Source organism: Brassica oleracea, chromosome C1, assembly GCF_000695525.1.
Source record: "Brassica oleracea var. oleracea cultivar TO1000 chromosome C1, BOL, whole genome shotgun sequence".
NCBI classification, from domain to species: Eukaryota; Viridiplantae; Streptophyta; class Magnoliopsida; order Brassicales; family Brassicaceae; genus Brassica; species Brassica oleracea.
In genome coordinates, this window is record NC_027748.1 from 3542576 (window position 1) to 3560359 (window position 17784).

General features: G+C 40.8%; 4 protein-coding genes across 4 annotated transcripts; 2 read left to right on the forward strand and 2 right to left on the reverse strand.

Moving 5' to 3' along the window:
• Positions 1-2112: 2112 nt before the first annotated feature.
• LOC106303962 (pentatricopeptide repeat-containing protein At4g32430, mitochondrial) lies at positions 2113-4655 on the reverse strand. Its single transcript, XM_013740326.1, has one exon. The coding sequence runs from the start codon at positions 4516-4518 to the stop codon at positions 2200-2202; it is 2319 nt and encodes a 772-aa protein (XP_013595780.1). The 5' UTR covers positions 4519-4655; the 3' UTR covers positions 2113-2199.
• Positions 4656-4706: 51 nt separating this feature from the next.
• Positions 4707-9660, forward strand: LOC106303971 (peptidyl-prolyl cis-trans isomerase CYP95). The gene is made up of 14 exons (XM_013740336.1): positions 4707-4762; positions 5098-5216; positions 5301-5355; positions 5450-5538; positions 5836-5860; positions 6188-6226; positions 6491-6608; positions 6726-6853; positions 6944-7259; positions 7512-7612; positions 7846-7984; positions 8081-8887; positions 8974-9042; positions 9164-9660. Exons 2-14 carry the CDS (start codon positions 5139-5141, stop codon positions 9495-9497), a joined length of 2298 nt encoding a protein of 765 aa, XP_013595790.1. The 5' UTR covers positions 4707-4762; positions 5098-5138; the 3' UTR covers positions 9498-9660.
• A 316-nt stretch (positions 9661-9976) lies between these two features.
• On the forward strand, positions 9977-15518 carry LOC106303953 (cellulose synthase A catalytic subunit 1 [UDP-forming]). The gene is made up of 14 exons (XM_013740316.1): positions 9977-10299; positions 10822-11017; positions 11097-11263; positions 11409-11523; positions 11610-11799; positions 11919-12185; positions 12471-12816; positions 12904-13041; positions 13126-13251; positions 13333-13545; positions 13639-13906; positions 13988-14184; positions 14264-14614; positions 14697-15518. The coding sequence occupies exons 1-14, from the start codon at positions 10219-10221 to the stop codon at positions 15282-15284; spliced, it is 3243 nt and encodes a 1080-aa protein (XP_013595770.1). The 5' UTR covers positions 9977-10218; the 3' UTR covers positions 15285-15518.
• Positions 15519-15800: 282 nt separating this feature from the next.
• On the reverse strand, positions 15801-16253 carry LOC106329177 (adenine nucleotide transporter BT1, chloroplastic/mitochondrial-like). Its single transcript, XM_013767793.1, has one exon. The coding sequence runs from the start codon at positions 16251-16253 to the stop codon at positions 15801-15803; it is 453 nt and encodes a 150-aa protein (XP_013623247.1).
• Between the last annotated feature and the right edge of the window lie 1531 nt (positions 16254-17784).

A 17784-nucleotide genomic window follows, 5' to 3' on the forward strand; every position in this document is an offset into this window, starting at 1 on the left:
TCTAGGATGCACCGATAGAGGAGGAGAGTTAGCCTCAGATGAGCTCAATCTAGTTTGTGAAGAAAATTGGATTGAAGCTATGACAGGCGAGTTGAAATCTATCACAAGAAACAAGATATGGGAGCTTGTAGATAGACCAACTGGTTCTGAGAAGAAAGGAGAAGAGGATCGAGTTTGTGTGTTACACAAGACGTTGCATGTGTTACGCCAGGCACCCAGAGCATGGAGTGTGAAACTTGATCAGGTTCTCAAGGAGATGAGATTTGAGAAGTGCACGAAGGAACCATCAGTGTACTGCAAGACTGAAGGAGGAGACGTCTTGATCATTGCCATCTACGTTGATGATCTATTTTTGACTGGAACTTCGCTTAAGATGATTAGGCAATTCAAGGAGGAGATGTCTAAGAAGTTCGAGATGTCATATCTAGGTAAGCTAACGTACTACCTTGGCACAGAGGTGATTCAAGGAGCAAACATAATCATAATAAAGCAAGAGAGGCATGTTCAAGGAATCATGTGTGACATAAAGGTGGAAGTGTGTAACACGACTCACGTAGGAGTGTGTGACACAAAGGTGGAAGTGTGTAATACAACACACGTACCAATAGAGTCAAGGTTCTCAAAGGCTGAAGACGAACCAGAGATAAAACTGTTGGGTGTTGAACAGAAGGCCGACATCCTTACATGGGCTCACGTACGCAAGATGGCGGATGTGACCAAACTTATCATCGCAGTGAGCTTCAGCCACAAGACTCATCGCAACTTAAGTGAAGAGGTCATGATAAGGTTCTACAAGAACTGGGCCAATTCTAAGAAGAGGCGGTACGGAAGCGAGGAGAGCATCCGGTCTAACCTTGAGAAAGATGTGAATCCAATGGGTGGATTCGCACACCATGGTGTGGTGAAAGATGATTACTTGATGATTAAGTTCAAGCAAATGAGGAGCTTAATCGGAGTTCAAGAAATTGATCTCCCTAATTCAAGTTGGAATTAAGGGGGTGAATGTTGGATAATTCCAAGCTTGTGGAAACTTAACATATTATTAGATGTTTAATATGTTAAGATAAACACAATAAGGAAACCTAGAAATAGGAAAAAGAAGTTTCTATTTAGGTTAGGTTTGTGTTTTCCATATCCCACGTGTTAAAGGGAATTGTCTTTCATATAAATATATGTCTAATGGAGAGGTGTTCCATATGATCTAAGTGAAACATATTGAGAGCTTTAGTTTTGAGTAGTTTCTAAAGCTAATAAGAAAAATTGTTCTTATAACTCTTTGTGTTTCTAAGAGATCTGAGTTATCAATGAAAAATAGAAGTAGTATTACTAGAAGGGAAAGTGTAAAGAGGGTTCTCTAGTGGGGGTAAGGTTAACGTGTTTAGGAATATCCGAAGCATGAGGTTATCGACGACGTAAACATTCTCCCCTTCCACCCTCTTTTTAAGTTGCTTAAGAATAATTTCAAAGCTACTTAAGAAAAATATTATCTTTATTCACATATGAACTAAACAATGATAAATGTAAATGAGACGTGAACAAGAGTCCAAACACACACCAAACTCATACCTTAACGCCATCATATTCTGTTATGGCTTCGTTAGCTTAACAAACAATCGTACCGGTAAATGAGTTTAAAATCTGAAGACCATGTTAAACCGGTTTAGCATGGACCATGGTCCTTACTCCTTACTAAACCCAAAACCGGAACAAAACCAAACCGGAACAGAACCAAAACCTTCAAATACCAAATGGCTTTTATACTTATTTTCGAAATAACCAAACCGAACCAAAACAAAAAACGAGTTGGTACAAGATTATATAAAACATTAATGATATATAACATAACCAAATACATACATTTATAATTTAAAAATCTTAAAAATATTTGAAAAATCTAAATTATCAAAAACCGACCGAACCTGACCCATACTGATCCAAACCTGAAACTACCCGAACCAAATATTTGCATGTTGCAATATGAATCCTCTAAGGCTCTAAACCCCACCCGAACTACCCGGTACCGGAATTGATACCAAAAATTTGCATTTTGCAATATGGATCCTCCAATGCCTAGTCCTTGCAAAACAGATACAGGTAGATGAAAGAAAAAAAAAACAAATATAATCAATCATGTATACTCACACTCAGTGTGTTCCTACAACTAACGTTTCTAGATTTTGATTTCAACTTCAACGTTCTTTAAACAACTCTGAATAAAAGCCCTGAACGTGCAACCTCCTCCTCCAAATCCATCTCCAAACCAAGAGTTTCCACCATTCTATAAATCTCATCAGATTTCGAATGAGACTTATCACCTGAAGAGAAACCTATCGTCGTCAAAGAACCATCACTGCCAATAAAATCAACCCAGCTGGTTCCTATTTCTTTCTTCACCTCTCTCTTCCTCATCTTCCTCCTAATCTCCGCAGCTTTTTCCCACTGTCCCATCTCTGCATGGATGTTATACATCTGAACATAAGAACCAGACAACTTCGGTTCCATCTCCATAACAAGCTCAGCCACTTTCTCTCCCATTTTCGAGTCCCCGTGCAGCCTACAAGACCCCAGCATGCTCTGCAGCATCGACACTCCCGGTCCTCCAGGAACCTCACTCATAAGCTCCTCCGCTTCTTTCAATCTCCCAGCTCGGCCAAGCATGTCGACCATACACGAGTAATGCTCATGTGACGGCTCAAGGCTGTAGTCTTTAGTCATCGAGCTGAAAATCTCATACCCTTTGTCCACCATACCTTTTCTATTACAAGCTGTCAACACAGAGAGAAACGTGATCAGGTCCGGTGCTATGTTCTCGCTAACCATCTCTTGGAACGAGTTCATCACTGATTTAAAATCCCCGTGGCTTGAGTAAGCTGATATTATCGATGTCCAAACAAACTGGTTCTTTTCAGACATCTCGTCAAAGACTTTCTCTGACTCATCGATGCTCCCACGCTTGGCGTACATATCGAGAAGCGCGCTCGAAACAACGGGACAGCTGTTAAAACCCAGCTTCAGTATATGAGCATGGCAACGCTGACCATGCCTCAGAGATATGTTCTCCGCGGAAGCTATCGCGTTTAACACACTTCCGAAAGTGTATTCATTCGGAGTTGCTTCCGCTGCTGCTGATAAGAACATCTTGAGTGCTTCGAGCGAGAATCCGTTTTGAGCAAATCCAGAGATCATAGCGTTCCAGGAGATAATCTCCTTGACATTTATCTCATCAAACGCCTTCTTGGCATCTTCCAACGCCTCGAACTTGGCGTACATTGTGATGAAACTGTTGCCAATAGACGGTTTCGAAGCAAAGCCAGTCTTGATGCATATACCGTGAATCTTGACCCCTTCTTTGATTTGCTCATTGCACTTAACAGCGTTGATTAAACCAATAAACGTGACCTCGTTAGGGAGCACTCCATCTAACCTCATCTTATGAAAAATGAACACAGCGTCGTCTTTATTCGCGGAGATCATCGTTGTCCAAGAGATAACATTCCTCTCGCTCATTTCGTGAAACAATGATCTCGCAGCTTCTACGACCCCACACTTCCAGTAACTCGTCATCAGCATATTACCAACGGAAACAAGTGTCGCATAGCCTCTTTTTAAGCACAGACCATGGATTTGCCTAGCTATCTTCAGATCATTTTCGTGGCAACAAGTCGTGATCACGCTGGTAAAAGACACGTGGTCAAGCTCCACACCTTCTCTCATCATCTCCCTGAACACAAGCACCGCCTCAAACCCGAGATTACCTCCTTGAGAAAGTCCCGACAATAGAGAGTTCCATGTAATCATATCCTTAACCACCTTCTCATCAAAGACTCTCCTAGCATCTCTGAAACTCCCACCACGCGAGTACATTGTTATAAACGAGTTCCCAACCACAACATCACTCTCCAGACCTGTTTTCACCACAATGGAATGCAACTGCAATCCTAAACCAAACCCTTCAAACCCCACACAGAAGGAAAGAGCCGTGGAGTAAGTAAACGCATCGAAAACCACTCCAGCAGATCTCATCTTAACAACAAAACTCATAGCAACTTGATCTTCATCGAACCCAGAGAGTATAGTGTTCCAAGAGACAACATCAGGATCAACCAGACTCTCAAATATGCACAAAGCATTGTCAAACCGACCAGCTTTACGGTACATTCCCATCACAGCGTTTGAAACGCAGACGAAGGAAGTGAAACCAGAGGCTATCGAGAACCCGTGGACTTGGCAACCAAGTTTCGTGTCTCCACGACATGCTTTGAGAGCTAGACAAAAAGTGACCTCGTTTATAATGTTACAACCAGATAACCCCAGATGGAGATTCTTACTGAAGATCGCAAGTGCTTGCGAAGGAGAGCCTCTACGTAAGGATTCGCTGATTGAATGGTTAATGTAGGTTGTCGCGTTTCTTTGGGAACTTCCATCGAACAGCTTGTGTGCACTAATCAAATGATAGCGAAAAACTCGAAAAGGAAAAGACTTTGAGGGAGTACAGTGTAAATAACTCAGAAGGGTCATGAGAAGAAGGAAGCTTGCCGGATTCTAATTAGCGAACAACCGGAGAAAGAAGCGAGGTGTTAGCTGCTGTTGGGAACGGTGAACGACGGACGGAGCAAAAAAAAAATAGAGTTTTGAGGGTAAAGTTGTAAATTACGAGCGAGATTGAGGGCAATTCGGACAAGCTGGTGTTTGTTCTTTTTAAAGTGTCCGCTAGGTTTTTTTCCTCCAGCTCTCAGTCATTCTGGCTCGGCGGTTTTCTCAGGTAAAACCCTAGCGATTCTTTTGTCCTCTGCTCGCCGATTTGCAGTGGAATTTTGATGTTTGAAGAACTTGATTCTCTGATATATGCGATGATTTGCACAATTCTCCACTGATACGATCAGTTTAGTTTATTTGTTGGCATAAACTCTTGTGGGAATCTTTTTGTCCGTGTTAGTTTTGAGTAGTTGTGAGCATGGTTTTGTGTAGAAATGACATTGTTAATTGATGTGTCTAGAAGTTTTCTAAATTTTTGGTCATTTGTCACTGACTGTAGTGGGTTTATTTCAGGACTATTTGATATTCAAGTCTCTTTTGTGTTCTATGTGTGTTTTACAGGTCTGAACTTTGGATCGCTTGAGCTATATATTAAAAAGGGCATGGCGAAAAAGAAGAATCCGCAGGTTTATATGGATGTTTGCATTGATGGAGATCCAGCTGAGACTATGGTTTTTGAGGTACCATGCTGTTTTGGTTCTCTTGCTTGTATTTTTTTTCTTGACAAAGCTAAAGTGTTGAACATTTGAACTTTGTTTCTTTAGCTTTTCCCTGATGTTGCTCCCAAGACGTCAGAGAATTTCCGTGCGCTGTGTACAGGTTTGTTTCCTGTCTTGCTAAGCCTGTTACTTCGTTGCTGTATATAAATTTAATTGTTTGACATTTATCTTTCCTTGTAAAATCTATTATACAGGGGAGAAAGGAATCGGACCCAGAAGTGGAAAACCTTTACATTACAAAGGATCCTTTTTCCACAGGATTCTGAAAGGCTCCTCAGCACAGGTTACTTTCTGCATCTTTCAACTATAAATTTATCGATATGATGTTGTTGCAGTCTTGTACTCTGGTTTCTTTTTGAACATTGTTTGGATATTTGCTTTTTTAGTTCGTTCTTGTTCTTTATGTTGTAGGACTACAGGTCTGATAGCCACACCTGCTTTTCATGTCATATAGTTTTAAGGTTGCACTGCTAGTTGTTCCTGCTCAAACTTAGGTCTTCTCATGCAAAGAATACACTTTATGTACGAACAAATTCATGGTTTATGCTGGTCTAACAACCTTTGTTGGCTATTTTTTCAGGCTGGCGACTTTGTGAACCGAGATGGTATGTACATTTTCACTAAGTTTGGCTTTTGACCTGCATTTTTCAAGTAGAGATATCAGTTATTTATTAATACCTGTCGTTTCTGATCTTATATCAGTGGCACACAGTTTTTTCGGATTATTATTTAGTGTGATTAAGAAAGTAAATCTCATTTGTGTAATCAACATTTTTCTGATAATAACTTTAAAAGTGTGATAGCCTACTGGGTGGAACTGCATTCATTAGATTCCTGTGGAGGTTTAAGAAAGCATACAGTTGGTTTATGCAGTCAACATTAGAAAATTCTTATATCCTCTGAACAACTTTGTATATTCATCCACTTTCCAGGTACTGGTGGGGAAAGCATATATGCTGGAAAATTTCCAGGTCGGTTTACCATTGCGTTTTTTTTTATCAGCTATCTCTTTTCGTTTACCCCAGCAACATATGAGAAGTCAATTGTGTGTGTGATACTGATATCTCTTTTCTTTTTCGTTCATTGCTTAAACTTGTATCAACAAGTAGACGTTCATTTTGAAGGAATTGCTTTACTGAATATTTGGTGCTTGTCGTCATATTGCTAGATGATATGTTTTTCTTATTCTTTGAAATATGTTGTTGAACTGTAATACCAATTTCTGATGTTATCAGATGAGTCACCAAAACTAAGGCATGACGAGCGTGGTCTTTTATCTATGGATGTTGCTGAACGTGACAAGTTGGGATCACACTTTCATATTACCTTCAGGCCAAATCACCAACTTGATAGGTCTCCTTAACGTCACCTTCCTTTCTTTCTTTTTTTTAGATATCTAATCTATCATTTCAGTAATTGTGGATTTTCGTTTGGCATTGCGTCATTTCTTACTGTTTTATATCTCATCAGGAAAAATGTTGTTTTTGGAAAGCTTATTCAAGGGAAAGAGGTACTAAAGAAAATTGAACGTGTGGGAGACGAGGAAGGCAAACCTACCGTCACGGTGAAAATAATCAGTTGTGGAGAATATTCTGGAGGTAAAAATATTCTATTTTTGGTTACTGCTACATACGTAGTGAGTTTGCAGTCATAACCAATCCTCATCATCGCATGATTTGTCAATGCAGACAAGAAGAAGAATGTTATTGATGATCGAAAAAGGAGCAAGCACAAGAAATCTTCAAGAGAGAGAAGAAAGAAGAGGCGGAGACACTCATCATCTGAGTCTGAAAGCTCCTCAGACTCTGAGACGGATTCCTCAGAATCTGATAGTGAGTCAGATTCGGATTCGTCTTCGGACCTTAGCTCCTCGAGCCATGAAAGGGGGAAGAAGAGAAAGAGAAGTTCGAAGAAAGATAAGCACAGGCGGTCCAAGCGAAGAGATAAGCGCCATGAGAAGAAGCGGAGGATACGTGATAAGAGATCGAAACGCAAATCAAGAAGGTTTGCACGTCTTGTACACTTATTAGGAGAATTAAATCACTAAAATTCTATTTGCCGTACTTATTACTTATTAGGAGAATATTAGTGATTTAATTGGTCTTCACAGTTAACCGGTTTTAACCGCTCGTACGTAATAATGTGTAGCCAACAGTCATTTGCTTGAGGGGGTCTTATCTGTTTTGAGGAGCAACTAGTCTTAAGTATTAACTGGTTGAGTATCATAGTTATTCACTTTGTTCTGCAACCTTTCAGGTCCCCAGACAATCTTATAGGGGAAGAAGGCAACAGCGAAAGTGATGCTAATGCTGATATTGAGGGAAAAACGAGGAAACCCAGAGTCTCGAATAGAACAGGTAATCTCTCTAAAGCTCAGAGTTGAGTTTATGCTTCTATTCACGGCTTACTGCAAACATCAAATTTTCTGATTTTTTGTTCTTTTTGTATGCTTTGTATGTCATTTGATCATAATATTTTCAGTATCGATATGCCTTTAAGCATCGTGTTGATCGTTTTCTTTCCAACTTATATACAGTCAGTTTAATAATTTTTCCTTATAATACTGTTGTTGACTGCAATATTCAAACAGGCAATTCTCCACTAGAGTTTCAAAAAGAAGCTGAATCACTTCACCAGGACAAAAAGGAAGGGCCGGATTTGCTTGACAAGGATGATGATGCATCTGATAGGCAACATGATATTGTTGATGATCATTCTGGCAAATCTAGGTCCAGTTTCTAATCTCTTATAAAACCTCAGTTAAAGTGCTATCTTTCTCTTCTCCCATACGGAATCTTATTTAAAAAAAAAAAAATGATGTGCAGGAGCTGGAGTTTGAGTCCTAAGAGGAAAACAAGTAAGAGTACAAGTATAAGTCCTAGGAGGAGTCCGAGTAAGAGTCCTAGACGGAAAGTGAAGAACTTGACAAACAGAAGAAGCAAGAGCCCAGAAAGTAGCAGGCTTATGAGGAGAAGCCTTAGCAAAAGTGTTAGTAGAAGTCCAGTGCTGATGAAAAGGGGAAAAGATATTAGTAGAAGTCCTTCCAGGAGCATAAGCAGAAGTCCATTGATGAGCCCCAAAAGGGATATTAGCAGAAGTCTTTCGAGGAGTATAAGCAGAAGTCCATTGAGGAGCCCTGTAAGGGATATTGGCAGAAGTCCAGTGAGGGGTAGGAAGGCCAGAAGCCCAAGCAGGAGCCCTGTAAGATCAGCAAGCCTTGGAAGAGGCCCACTTAGAAGAGCAAGATCACCTAGCAGAAGTCCAGATCGGTCTTCTAGAAGAAGCCTGAGCAGGAGTCCCTCTATATCACCTAGGAGATCAGTGAGCAGGAGTCCAGTCCGATCATCTAGGAAGAGTGTGAGCAGGAGTCCGATTCGATCATCCAGGAGAAGTATCAGCAGGAGTCCTGTTAGAGGAGAAAGAAGAAGAAGAATCAGTAGAAGTCCAATTCAGGCGAGGAGAAGAAGTCCTTTTGGCCGTAGAAGAAGTTTGTCAAGAAGCGCTTCTCCTGATGGACGCATCAGGAGAGGAAGAGGATTTAGCCAGAGATACTCTTACGCTCGTAGATTCAGAGCCTCTCCAACTCCTGATCGTTCTCCTTATCGCCTAAGTGATAGGAGTGACCGTGACAGGTGAATATCTCGAACTCTCTTTTCTGTTACATTCACCCACTCACTCTCATGATGGACCATTTTTTTGATAACGTATTCATCTGTAGGTTTCGAAGTCACAGAAGGTACTCTCCGAGACGGTTCAGAAGTCCATTAAGAGCAAGAACACCTCCAAGGTACTTGCATTTATTCTCTTTAAGTCCATTTCACATCTAAAAGCCTCTTTAATAGATAAGTGAGTTTGGTTTTCCAAATAAAATTGGCTGTTGTGATTTAACAACTTGAAACTAATCTCAGGTTAAGAAGAAGAAGAAGCCGCTCTGTATCTTCTGGTCCACGTCATCACCGGCGTTACAGCCGCAGCCCTATTCGTAGCCGTTCACCGTATAGGAAGAGAAGGTCACCGTTTGCTGCAAGCCGCAGCCGTTCACCATATAGCAAGAGAAGATCACCATCTCCTGCTAGCCGCAGTCCAAGTCCGTCAGGATCAAGATCAAGATCAAGATCATACTCAAAATCTCCCATTGGGACAGGGAAAGCAAGATCAGTGTCGAGATCACCATCTAAATCGAGCTCGTCATCCTCTGGTAATAGCTCAGCCGGGAAAGCAAGATTAGTTGCCTATGATTAAACAACCACATATCCTTTTGTTCTGTTGCTCGAGACTAAGAAGCAGTTACTACTGCATTGTCTTGTAAGCGTGTCGTTTGGGATATGTTCTGACTCTCCACCAGCCTTTTTTATAAACTTAAATGTTTGCCGACATTTTTATTTTGTTGGTTTTTCGACCGTAACTTTTAAATTTAACAATTTGAACCTTAATTAATCACAATAGTATTTTCGTCCACCGACGGATGATGGCGAATAAGAGGAAACAGGCTGTTACCAGTGAAACGTGGCTTCTATTTATTAATTTTAATTAAAATCAACAATGATATAATTTGTTTTGTCCTGTCTCTTTCTTTCTTACAATATACTAGCCAGCGCGTCTAGCGAGGAAGCCAACGGCTCAGCTATCTAAAAAACACCGAAACAATAACTAAAGCCGATACACGAGCCGAGCCGATGAATAAGAGATGAAGAGGCTATCGTCACCACTTCCGGTGAAATAATATCCACTCCACTTGTCATCATTATAAAAATAAGGAAAAAAAGAAAGAAACAGCAGATTTGTTAAAACCGAGATCAGACAAAGAGATACAGAAAGAGAGAGTGTGTTAGTGTGAACATCTTCTTTTGAGTTCGAGGGAGGTTTTCGAGATGCCGTATTGAACGGGCCAAAGAATTGAAATTGCAATCTCTCTGTCTCTGTGTATTTGTCGGTGGCTCGTTGACTTCTTCACTCATCAGCGATGGAGGCCAGTTCCGGCTTGGTTGCTGGATCTTACCGGAGAAACGAGCTCGTTCGTATCCGTCACGAATCTGACGGCGGGGTTCGTTTCATTTTAGATCCCATCTAGATTTTTCTTTTTCTTTTCTGTTCTAAATCTCATTCAATGTCGGATCATGGAAACTCAGATTCAGATCTTTAACTGAGATTTCGCTTCTGTTAGTGTGTAGTTGGTTAGTCTATATCTCAAGTTTCTAAAAATAGTAACTTTTCTGCTTCAAGACTCCTATTGCTGTCATAAAGTGATCATTTACCAGATCTATGAATTTTTAAAAACTCATCTTTTTTTTTTTGGTTTTTCTTATCACGGAAACTGTCGGTGGAGTTTGATTCTTGATCTAAGGATCTAACTGTTCAGCTTCTTTTTTTGAATCATTGCCTCTCAAAGTTCAGTACTTTACTTTATTGTAATTTTGATCAGTTAGATCTATTAGATCCGCATGGGGCCCCTTCTTCATTCATTTGTAGATGGTTCTTGTATATAGAAGTATCTGTACTGATCTGTTACATTTAGTTTCTTTTACTCAATAAACTAACAATGGTGCAACGTCGATGGAAACTGCAGTCCAAACCTTTGAAGAATATGGACCGTGAGATATGTCAGATCTGTGGTGACCACGCTGGTCTCACCGAAACTGGAGATCTCTTTGTTGCTTGCAATGAATGTGCTTTCCCTGTGTGTCGTCCTTGCTATGAGTACGAGAGGAAAGATGGAACTCAGTGCTGCCCTCACTGCAAGACTAGATACAGACGACTCAGGGGTCAGTTTCCTCTTTCTTTCTGTATTTAGTATTTGTTGCTGTATGTGCTTAACAACTTCGTTTTTTTGGAATGTTGCAGGGAGTCCTCGTGTTGAAGGAGATGAGGATGAGGATGATGTTGATGATATCGAGAATGAGTTCAGCTACGCCCAGGGAGGAGCTAACAAGCCGAGACGCCGTGAAGAGTTTTCCTCCTCCTCTAGACATGATTCTCAGCCAATTCCTCTTCTCACCCATGGCCATGGGGTAACGACCTACATTTTCGCTTTAGACTATTTGTACTGCTCAAGAATTTCTACATTGTGAATAACCTTAACATCAATAAATAGTTTATGTTGTTAGTTGTGTCTGTTTTCAATAGATCCTTGACCTTTTTTTCTTATACAAACAGGTTTCTGGGGAAATTCGCACGCCTGATACACAATCCGTGCGAACTACATCAGGTCCTTTGGGGCCTGGTGACAGGAACGCCATTTCATCTCCATATATTGACCCACGCCAACCTGGTATTCACATTATTAGATGTGATTCATATCCATTTTTATAGTTTTTTTTCTTCTATAACTGATAGCTCTTTCTAAAAAAATTGCAGTGCCTGTAAGGATCGTGGACCCGTCAAAAGACTTGAACTCTTACGGGCTTGGAAACGTTGACTGGAAAGAAAGAGTTGAAGGCTGGAAGCTGAAACAGGAGAAGAATATGTTACAGATGACTGGCAAATATCATGAAGGGAAAGGAGGAGAGATTGAAGGGACTGGTTCCAATGGCGAAGAACTCCAAATGTAAGTTGAACTACTAGATCCAGTGTCTTTCTTTCTTTATTTATATGCTCTAGTTTCGTGTGTGTGTGTTTTTTTTTTTTTGGTTTCCTTCCACCCAATTATGGATCTCGTGCTTACAGGGCTGATGACTCGCGACTTCCTATGAGCCGTATTGTGCCTATCCCGCCTTCTCATCTGACACCTTATCGGGTTGTGATTATTCTCCGGCTTATCATCTTGGGATTCTTCTTGCAATACCGTACAACTCACCCTGTGAAAGATGCGTACCCGTTGTGGTTGACCTCAGTCATCTGTGAGATCTGGTTTGCATTCTCTTGGCTTCTTGATCAGTTTCCCAAATGGTACCCCATTAACAGAGAGACTTATCTTGACCGTCTCGCTATAAGGTTGGTCTCTAGGTCTATGCATCCCACTCTTTATCTTATTTTTTTGTGTGCTAATTTGATACCTTCTTCCAAAGTTCTTTTATAGATAACTTTCTCAGTCTCATTTTAGACAATGATGCATATCAATATCATTTAAAAATGGTTGTGATTAACATTTTAGTATAAAAGATACCTTATGTAAAGTTTCTGAATAGTTTATGATTGAATCATCCCTGATGAAGTTTTTTTTTTGAAAATAGAGCTTTGTTATTTTACTGACTATATTTAATTGTTTGCCTATTGCAGATATGACCGAGACGGTGAACCATCACAGCTTACTCCTGTTGATGTGTTTGTTAGTACGGTGGATCCACTGAAAGAGCCTCCTCTTGTAACGGCAAACACAGTTCTCTCGATTCTTGCTGTGGACTACCCGGTGGATAAAGTAGCCTGTTACGTCTCAGACGATGGTGCAGCGATGCTTACATTCGAATCTCTTTCTGAAACTGCCGAGTTCGCAAAGAAATGGGTGCCGTTTTGCAAGAAGTTCAGCATCGAACCCAGGGCGCCTGAGTTCTATTTTGCGCAGAAGATAGATTACTTGAAGGACAAGATCCAGCCTTCTTTTGTTAAAGAGCGACGAGCTATGAAGGTCCACTTGAAGAATCCATCTGCTTCTCTCACCCATTATAGAGACTAGAGATTTGACTAATAATGTTTTGTTGGATTGTAATGTCAGAGAGAGTATGAGGAGTTTAAGGTGAGGATCAATGCACTTGTTGCTAAAGCACAGAAAGTCCCTGAAGAAGGCTGGACGATGCAGGATGGTACTCCTTGGCCTGGTAACAACACTAGAGATCATCCTGGAATGATCCAGGTACAGTGAGGCAATCCCTTAATAATGAAAGACAACAATCTCAGGACATTTTATTTATGCTGCGTCGTTTTGTTTCAATTTCAGGTGTTCTTAGGCCACAGTGGAGGTCTGGATACCGATGGAAATGAGCTGCCTAGACTCATCTATGTTTCTCGTGAAAAGCGGCCTGGATTCCAACATCACAAAAAGGCTGGAGCTATGAATGCTTTGGTTTGTTAACTTATCCTACCGTGTCCTCTATTATCCTCTCTTGTTCAATGCCTCTGATTTAGCTTCTCTTTACTATGACAGATCCGTGTTTCTGCTGTTCTTACCAATGGAGCATATCTTCTGAACGTTGACTGTGATCATTACTTCAACAACAGCAAGGCTATTAAAGAAGCCATGTGTTTCTTGATGGACCCTGCTTATGGAAAGAAGTGCTGCTATGTCCAGTTCCCACAGCGTTTCGATGGTATTGATTTGCACGATCGATATGCCAACAGGAATATTGTCTTCTTCGATGTGAGCTTCACTCCCCCGTTCACACACAGTCTTTGTTTTTTCGTTTGTTCATATTTTTGATGGGCTGACTTAGATGTTTGTTACCTTCTGCAGATTAACTTGAAGGGGTTAGATGGTATCCAAGGTCCAGTATATGTGGGTACTGGATGTTGTTTCAATAGGCAAGCTCTATATGGATATGATCCTGTCTTGACAGAGGAAGATTTACAACCAAACATCATTGTCAAGAGCTGCTGCGGCTCAAGGAAGAAAGGAAAGAACAGCAAGAAGTATAGCTATGATCAAAAAAGGAGAGGCATCAGCAGAAGTGATTCCAATGCTCCACTTTTCAACATGGACGACATCGATGAGGGTTTCGAAGGTTTGAAATGAGCTCATAGTGAAACAATTTTGAAGTGTTCATGTGATGATGATATAAACTTAACAAGTCTTGTTTATGCAGGATATGATGATGATAGGTCTATTCTAATGTCCCAGAAGAGAGTGGAGAAGCGTTTTGGTCAGTCACCAGTATTTATTGCGGCCACCTTTATGGAACAAGGTGGCATTCCACCAACAACCAATCCAGCTACTCTTCTCAAGGAGGCTATTCATGTTATAAGCTGTGGTTATGAGGACAAGACTGAATGGGGAAAAGAGGTAAGCGTTCAAATGCAGCCACAGGCTCTTCTGTTGTCTTTGTCACCTCTCTGATGACATCTTTTTTTTTTTTGGCTAGATTGGTTGGATCTATGGTTCTGTTACAGAAGATATTCTTACTGGTTTCAAGATGCACGCCCGTGGTTGGATGTCGATCTACTGCAATCCTCCACGACCTGCGTTCAAGGGATCTGCACCAATCAATCTTTCTGATCGTTTGAACCAAGTTCTTCGATGGGCGTTGGGATCTATTGAGATTCTTCTGAGTAGACATTGCCCTATCTGGTATGGCTATACAGGAAGGTTGAGACTCTTGGAGAGACTCGCTTACATCAACACCATTGTCTATCCTATCACAGCTCTCCCTCTCATTGCCTATTGTATCCTTCCAGCTTTTTGCCTCATCACCGACAAGTTCATCATACCTGAGGTTCGTGAAACAGACCACACTCTTAGTTGTTTTTGCAATGTTCATCATCTGGTTTTTAAAAGCTATAACAACATTGTTGCAGATAAGCAACTACGCGAGTATTTGGTTCATTCTTCTCTTCATCTCCATTGCTGTGACTGGAATCCTGGAGCTGAGATGGAGCGGTGTGAGCATTGAAGACTGGTGGAGAAACGAGCAGTTCTGGGTCATCGGTGGAACATCTGCTCATCTTTTTGCAGTCTTCCAAGGTCTACTCAAGGTACTTGCGGGTATCGACACTAACTTCACTGTCACATCCAAAGCCTCAGACGAAGATGGGGACTTCGCGGAGCTTTACATCTTCAAATGGACAGCTCTTCTCATCCCACCAACCACCGTCCTAGTTGTGAACCTCATTGGCATTGTGGCTGGTGTCTCTTACGCTATTAACAGCGGGTACCAGTCATGGGGTCCGCTCTTTGGGAAGCTTTTCTTCGCCTTATGGGTCATTGCCCATCTCTACCCGTTCTTGAAAGGTCTGCTTGGAAGACAGAACAGAACGCCAACCATCGTCATTGTTTGGTCTGTTCTTCTCGCCTCCATCTTTTCGTTGCTTTGGGTCAGGATCAATCCTTTTGTCTCTGTCATTCCAGCTGCCAACCCCAATGCTGTTCCAGGAGGCGTCTTTTAGACCCTTATTTTTATATACATTTTGTGTGCATATTATGGTGAAACCGAGCGGTTATGGTGATGCAGTGTTAGCTTTCTCTGTGTAGCAAGAGAGTTATGAAACTGTTGGTGGCTGTCACTGTTGTGATGATCTTATTTATTTTGGTATGTTATAGTTTTTCCAGTGGAGAAGATGTGTAAACCAAATGATACATAAGTCTACAAAAGATAATCTTTAATTCTTTTTTTTCTTATATATTTACTTTGCTTCACCTTGTTAAGACCTAAGAGTTGCACACTTCTGTAATATAAAGCTTAGTTGTTGTTTACAACAAAAAAGAAAAGAAAAGATTGTGTAACCTCTTATAATCTTATTTGAATCAAAATCAGATTAATCCAGAATCTAGAACATAATGGAAAAATGAAAATCTCTTGGAATCTCAAGTGGTGTAATAAATTTAGAACTATGAATCCTAATATACCCACCCACTGTGTTGCTCTGATAAAACCTCTAAAAATCGCCATACAACTCCAAAACTCAGTCTTCTTGGTTGATGTTTTCGACAAGTATCTTCTTGCAAGCTTCATAACACATGAATGAGATTCCAGCAGCAGGTACCAGCTTCAAGCAACTAGGTCCAAGACCTTTGTACCAACCGAGAATACCTTCATGCTCAAGTATTCTCACCAGAGCGTCCAACATGTTCTTGTACACAACTCTCCCGCTAACAGCTGCCACCTGCATATGCTTCCTAGCCACCTCGAGGGGGAAAGTGGCGGTGCTCGATAGTGCACCAGCTAAAGAACCAATCAGAAGTGTCTCAATGTTCCCAATCTTCTCTTTCCTCGAAAAACTCCGGTATGCTTTTCTTAGGGAATCATATGCAAAGTAGTTGGTAGCTGTATATGGAACAACTCCGACAAGGCTAGGAGCAAGACCCCTGTAGAGTTCTGTGGGTCCTTCCTCGCGTATAATTTTTGACAAATGCATCGAAAATTAGCCCAGGAACGAATGACCAAGACTGCCCAAAGGAGGAGCAAGCAATGGGTTTGTCCACAAAGGTACAGTTAGTTCAATCTTTAATGACAATGCAAGGTCATATGATCTTGAGACAAATCTAGCCGCACCCCATATGAGGAGGGTTTCATTTTTAGTGCAACACTCTGAGAAAAGGACCTGTGCATGAAACATTCTAAATCAACCAGATGGTTCAATATCACCTTATTACATAAAGCACTAGTCTAATAAGGTCCTGATTTCCGATATTAGTATTTTTTTTTAACAAGATGGCATAGGCATAACAGCATACTGAGACACAAAGCCCTTTCATGGTTAGAATATCTTTCCCATTTTGCAAAATTTTGAACTCGAGTTAGGAGGACTAAATTGATTTAATGGAAGAGCACGGATAAAACAGCAAATCATTTGAATCCATAAATTACATAGTTTACCGAAAATGTCAATGCATACTGGTTTTTGGCAATAACAAAGAGAGAAAAGAAAACAAAAGGCATACACGTTGCTGTTTCTTAAGCAGGTTGTGGGCAACTTCTACGGCAGAGAAATTGTTGTGAAATGCTTCACATAGAGAGCGTCACGGTAACTTCCATCTAATATGCTTTTTGGAGACCAAAGTGAGGTTCCAAATGTGAGCATGTAATCAACAGTCTCGAATAGAACATTGCAACCCCTCTCCTTAAGAGCTTTAACAACACTATCAAACAAAGCATCTTTGAAGGGTTTCGAGATTACCAAAATATTAAATTGTCCATGATGTGGCAAGCTAATCATGTCCAGTGACATGAGAGTGATTTTTTCCATTTCATCATATTTAGGTACGCATCTCACCCTCAGTCCAGAGTTTCGATAAAGCTTGATCAGATCACCAGAAAAATTGCTCTTGTCAACATAAGCACTCACTGACTCACAGTTAGGATAACCCTTCTCTCGAATAGTTGAGGAAAACAAAAACCGAAACTCATCGGGATCGGGATTGGAAGGGCAGTCGTCCAGCAAACCAGTACATGCAAAACGGTAAACCTGACAAAACAATAACAACAATACAATTTCAATAAAGTAATACTAGAAATCTAATATGTACAAACAGTTTCTCACTTACATTGAAGCATTTGGCTTTGGATCAGGTCTGCGAGCTTCGGACAAGAAGACGTGTGTCGGCCAACTATGAAAATTGTAATTGTGGTTATACAAAGAAGGCAGTCCATTGGAAAACTCCTCTTTGCTGACAGTATCATTTATACTTGGCCAAATGAATACGGGAGGGCGGCTGCGATGACTCAGTTTGAATACAAAAACATTGTAGTTTCTGTATAGCAAAGATTCAAGGGCACTGTATACAACCAATAGAATACAACCAATGTTCTTGGTTGAAAAAAGGTAGCAGGATTTTCCATCGCCCACAAAACAATGTCCACTGGCATAATATGAGCTCGTGGGGGATTGATGATGATTCCGTCATTCTTAAACCAATCAACCCATTTTTCCTCCAAACCAACACCAG

Bases quoted from the DNA above. Each gene is read 5' to 3' on its own strand.
- LOC106303962 (XM_013740326.1), bottom strand. From the start codon at position 4,518: ATGACCCTTCTGAGTTATTTACACTGTACTCCCTCAAAGTCTTTTCCT.
- LOC106303971 (XM_013740336.1), top strand. From the start codon at position 5,139: ATGGCGAAAAAGAAGAATCCGCAGGTTTATATGGATGTTTGCATTGAT. The intron at 5,217-5,300 runs GTACCATGCTGT...TTGTTTCTTTAG, and splicing joins CTGAGACTATGGTTTTTGAG to CTTTTCCCTGATGTTGCTCC. The intron at 5,356-5,449 runs GTTTGTTTCCTG...TCTATTATACAG, and splicing joins TTTCCGTGCGCTGTGTACAG to GGGAGAAAGGAATCGGACCC.
- LOC106303953 (XM_013740316.1), top strand. From the start codon at position 10,219: ATGGAGGCCAGTTCCGGCTTGGTTGCTGGATCTTACCGGAGAAACGAG. The intron at 11,264-11,408 runs GTAACGACCTAC...TTATACAAACAG, and splicing joins TTCTCACCCATGGCCATGGG to GTTTCTGGGGAAATTCGCAC. The intron at 11,800-11,918 runs GTAAGTTGAACT...TCGTGCTTACAG, and splicing joins AATGGCGAAGAACTCCAAAT to GGCTGATGACTCGCGACTTC.
- LOC106329177 (XM_013767793.1), bottom strand. From the start codon at position 16,253: ATGCATTTGTCAAAAATTATACGCGAGGAAGGACCCACAGAACTCTAC.